This window comes from Clupea harengus, unplaced genomic scaffold (genome assembly GCF_900700415.2).
Source record: "Clupea harengus unplaced genomic scaffold, Ch_v2.0.2, whole genome shotgun sequence".
NCBI classification, from domain to species: domain Eukaryota; kingdom Metazoa; phylum Chordata; class Actinopteri; order Clupeiformes; family Clupeidae; genus Clupea; species Clupea harengus.
Window position 1 is genome coordinate 5,001 of NW_024880193.1, and position 5,000 is coordinate 10,000.

A 5,000-nucleotide genomic window follows, 5' to 3' on the forward strand; every position below is an offset into this window, starting at 1 on the left:
CACACATCTCCTCACACACACACACACACACACACACACACACACACACATTTCCTCACACACACACACACACACACACACATCTCCTCACACACACACACACACACACACACACACACATCTCCTCACACACACACACACACACACACACACACACACACATCTCCTCTTACACGGCAGGGGCAACCTGAGCCGAGATAAAACATTTCTCTCTCCTCGCGCTACAGACCTATCCTCTCATTAAAGACCCAAACACACACATGTACACACACACACACACACACACACATTTACACAGCATCAGAAATCAGGAGAAAAGTCCTTTTCTGGCAAACCAGCTGCACGAGGGGAAGACGCCTTATAGTCCACAGACGACCTCTGACCCCTACCCCCTGACCCCGGAGGCAGTCACGGGCAGTCAGAGGCGCTCAGGGGTGGGGGGGGGGGGGGGGGGGTGGGACTCAGTGTTTGGTGTGGGCCGCGTCCTGAGCCTCCTGAGCGGGCCGGCGCGGACTCTTCCCCCTCTTCTTCTTGGGCCCGGCGGGAGTCTGGGCCGGTCCCGGTCCGGCGCCGGCGCTGTCCGTGTGCTGCTGCACGGAGGCGTTGTGCTGCCGGGAGTAGCGCTTGCACTTACAGGAGGTCACGGCCTGGATCTTGTAGGTGCGGGAGCTGCCGTCCACACACTGGAGGCGGATCCGCTGGGTCCTGGTGCGGTCCGTCACGCAGCGCCACTCCTGGGCGTCGCGCCGGGTCCAGTAGCGGCCGCCGACGCTGGCGCCGATCCAGTTGGGGAGCAGGTGAGAGGGCAGGCACTCGCCCGCACACACCAGCTCCTTCACCGGGCTCAGGCTCGTGCACTGGCCGTCAGAGATGTACTTGGTGGAGCGCAGCTCTCGACACCCAACCTGGCTCTGATCTACAGGAGGAGAGGAGAGGAGAGGAGAGGAGAGGAGAGGGGAGGAGAGGAGGAGGGAGGAGGAGTGGAGAGGAGAGGAGAGAGGAGAGGAGAGAGAAGGAGAGGGGAGGAGAGGAGAGGAGAGGAGAGGAGAGGAGAGGAGAGGGAGGAAAGAGAGGAGAGGAGAGGGAGAGGAGAAGGAGAGGAGAGGAGAGGAGGAGGGAGAGGGAGAGGAGAGGAAGAGGAGAGAGGAGAGGAGAGAGGAGAGAGAGGAGAGAGAGAGGAGAGGAGAGGAGAGGAGTGGAGAGGAGAGGAATGGAGAGGGGAGAGGAGAGAGGAGAGGAGAGGAGAGGAGAGAGGAGAGGAGAGGAGAGGAGAAGAGGAGAGGAGAGGAGAGGAAAAGGAGAGGAGAGAAGGAGAGGGGGAGAGGAGAGGAGGAGAGGAGAGGAGAGGAGAGGAGAGAGGAGTGGAAGAGGAGAGGAGAGGAGAGGAGAGGAGAGAAGAGGGAGAGAGGAGAGGAGAGGAGAGGAGAGGAGAGGAGAGGAGAGGGAGGGGAGAGGGAGAGAGAGAGGAGGGAGAGGAGAGGAAGAGGAGAGGAGAGGAGAGGAGAGGAGAGGGAGAGGGGAGGGAGAGGAAGAGAGGAGAGGAGAGGGGAGGGGAGAGGAGAGGAGAGGAGAGGGAGGGGAGGAGAGGGAGAGGAGAGAAGAGAAGAGAGAGAAGGAGTGGAGCGGAGAGGAGAGGAGGGGACAGGAGAGAGATGAGAGGACAGGAGAGGACAGGAGAGGAGAGGAGAGCGGAGGAGAGGAGAGGACAGGAGAGGAGAGAAGAGAAGAAGAGAGAAGAGAGGAAAGAGATTAGAGGGCAACATCTAGTCGAGCTGGAAGAGCATAAATCTCTCTTTAGACATAATAGATAAAGGGATATGAATACATGGGATTGGATTAAAGGAGTGAAAGATTCAGTTCATAAACACAAAACATAGTAGGGTAGACTGAGTACAGTTGAGACATGTGTACAGTTGATACACCCGAAATAACTTGAATGCGCAGCAATCCTGAGACGTGATTTTTAGTTTGCACATACATACTAACGTCCTCTTTGATCCCGGGAAATTTGAGCACCTAACCCATCTCCCGTACGGAGATATCGGCGAAAGTTTTTTTTACCTAGCTAAGATTTGGTTTTATCATGTCCCTTCTACAATGAATATGTTATTAACCATACGTCATCAACAAACGCAACTTGCATCATTGCGAACGTTATTCTGTACACTATAAATTTAAATATTCCATGCTATCATGTCACGCAAGGTCATTACATTATCTAGCGAAAAGCGTGTGGTGGTCAGCGGGGTATGGTTGAGACACACTGTCTGTACAGTTGATACAGCTTGATTGTGATAGCCTATGCTACCTCATAGTAGAAAGTAGCTTGGTCAGTCACCAATCAATGGGTTTAAATGGGTGTCTCAACTGTACTAGGGTACTGTCTGAACTGTACACGACATGGGTACAGTTGAGACAAAATCGCACTTCATGTTTATGAGCAAATTATGAATACATTAAATAAGTTATGGATATTATTGATCGATAATATTTTAGTATGCAATCAAAGGAAACGGCATATAAAATGTCACTTCTTTTCAGTGTCTAGTTTTTGTGCAGTAGTGAAAAAAGCAAAAAGTGTCTCAACTGTACTCAGTCTACCCTATACAGGTTAGGGGACATGTTTAAGTAGAAGAGGAAAGTCCTTTTAAACTTTCATTAATGAGACACTTCAGACTGCTGCATCAGAAGACAAGCTTCCAGTGTCGGGACAAGTCCAGATCTGACTGCTCAAATCTATGAATTATTGAGCGGGACGCTCCGAGCGAGCTGTAGAATCGGCAGAATCAGAGCCTCACACGTTCTTCTGCTCGTGTTCGGACCGAAAGGTGAATGTGGAATTACACCGAATGGATATGGATACTTTTTTAGTTAAAAGTTAAGTGAACTGCGTGAGTGTGCGCAGAATGAAAGAGAGTGAATTAAAAAGACCCACCAAGTTTAGTAGTTGTGTCCAAGCTCCTGCCGCCGTTTCCCGCTCTGTTCAGAGACACGTTAGTCGGTGTCTCCTGCACCGGCGGGAAGATGTGGCCGTTTAACATCTCCGTTGCGTCGTTCTTGACCGCGTGACAGTTCTTCTTCAGCAGAATGCAGAGCAGCAACAAGTGCTGGTATCCACGCACGTGAGACAGCATCGCAGCGCACTTCGGTCGCGTCGGTTAGAATGTGTGTCTCGCGCCTCCCGAGTGACGTTATCATGTTACCTGTAGTAGCCCGTGTATTTATACCCCTCGTGCCCACCCGCACTCCAGCACCAACTCCCAGCTCGCGCTGAAAAAAAGTCAGAAAAAAAGAGGCTTTACGCGTAACCACGCCCGCCCTGCCTTTCATGCGTTCAGCGAAAGAGAGAGAGAGAGAGAGAGAGAGGGAGAGAGAGAGAGAGAGAGGGAGAGAGAGAGAAAAGAAGAAGAGCTACCTGCCTGCCAAAGCCTGCCTCCCGGGAGACCGCGGGGCTTCACGGCAGGATGTTGTGAAAGTGATCGCATGACTGAACTGGAGAATTATTATGGGCTGTGATTATGTGTGCGAGGTCGGTGTTGTGTTCGGAATGAGTATTATGGGATGTGATTATGTGTGCGCGGTGTTGTGTTCGGTATTGTCTGAGCTGCTCATGAATGCTATAGGAATGACCCACACATACATCGTGTCTAGAGTTTACAGCAAAGGTGATTTTCAAACAGTGCCTTGTCTGTTTAGTTGTATACATCTATAGACCTCTTTGAAGAGGCACGTCAGTCATGGCGGCGGCATCTGTGGCATCGATGGCTCGATGGCTGTGATGATGATCTGTCGCATACAGTGGCGAGTCTTCCGTGATTCCTGTTGCTGTTCAGGGCAAACCGCCATCCCTCTCTCCCTCCATCTCTCTGTCCCTCCATCACTCTCTCCCTCCAACCCTCTCTCCCTCCATCCTAACTCACATAAACCCTCCATCCAGGGGAGGAGAAGATACTAGTGCTTGACCAAGTATAAATAATAATAATAATAATAATAATAATAATAATAAAACGTGTGCACAGTATATATGCAAAAGTCAAAGTCAAAGTAGCTTTATTGTCAATTTCTTTACATGTCAAGACATACAAAGGAATCTAAAGGACGTTTCCCACTCTCCCACATATAAAAGTGCACAGGCACAACAGATAAGACATTTCATAATACTAAGTAAACATAAAGATTCACGTAAAGTGGTTATAAATACTATATATATAAATACTATAAATATTATATAACACCCAATTGCAAAGGGAGGTGTTGAGCCCCAGCTGGTCCAGTTTACAGATGAGTTGTTGTGGGATTATTGTATTAAAAAAGTAAACTAAAGTCAATGAAAAGCATTCTCACATGTGAGTCTGCTTTTTCCAGGTGGGTGAGGGCTGGGTGGAGAGCAGGGCAGATTGCGTCCTCTGTGGAACGTTTGGCCCGGTATGCGAACTGAAAGGGGTCCAGGGTGGGGGGGAGGATGGACTTGATGTGAGACATGACTAGCCGTTCAAAGCACTTCATTATGATGGGGGTCAGTGCCACAGGGCGATAGTCATTGAAGCAGGATGGAGCCGGTTTATTTGGCACAGGAATGATGATGGAGGTCTTGAAATGTGATGGAACAGCAGCTTGACTCAGAGAAGTGTTGAAGATATCCGTGAAGATATCCTTAAGCTCCTCTGCGCAGTCCCTCAGTACACGGCCTGGAATGTTGTCAGGGCCTGTTGCTTTGCGGGGGTTGATAGTGGAGAGTGCCCTCTTCACACTTTCGGCAGACAGGCACAGAGCCTGGTCGTGGGGGGGGGGGGTGGAGTTTTCTGTGGGCTTGTGTTATTTGTTGTTTCAAACCGTGCAAAGAAGCTGTTGAGGTTGTTGAGCAGAGAGATGTTGTTGTCGCAGGTCTGTGATGCAGGCTTGTAGTCCGGTATGGACTGGATGCGCGTGTCTCTGCTGTCCTTGAAGTGGCTGGTTATCTTTTTTTGAGTAATCCAGTTTTGCTTTTCTGATGCCACGGG

The 5,000-nt window shown here is 50.4% G+C and overlaps 1 protein-coding gene across 1 annotated transcript; it reads right to left on the bottom strand.

Moving 5' to 3' along the window:
- Positions 1-457: 457 nt before the first annotated feature.
- On the bottom strand, positions 458-3,220 carry sostdc1b (sclerostin domain containing 1b). Its single transcript, XM_042706232.1, has 2 exons — positions 2,936-3,220; positions 458-916 (listed from the first exon to the last, which is right to left on the bottom strand). The coding sequence occupies exons 1-2, from the start codon at positions 3,132-3,134 to the stop codon at positions 462-464; spliced, it is 654 nt and encodes a 217-aa protein (XP_042562166.1). The 5' UTR covers positions 3,135-3,220; the 3' UTR covers positions 458-461.
- Between the last annotated feature and the right edge of the window lie 1,780 nt (positions 3,221-5,000).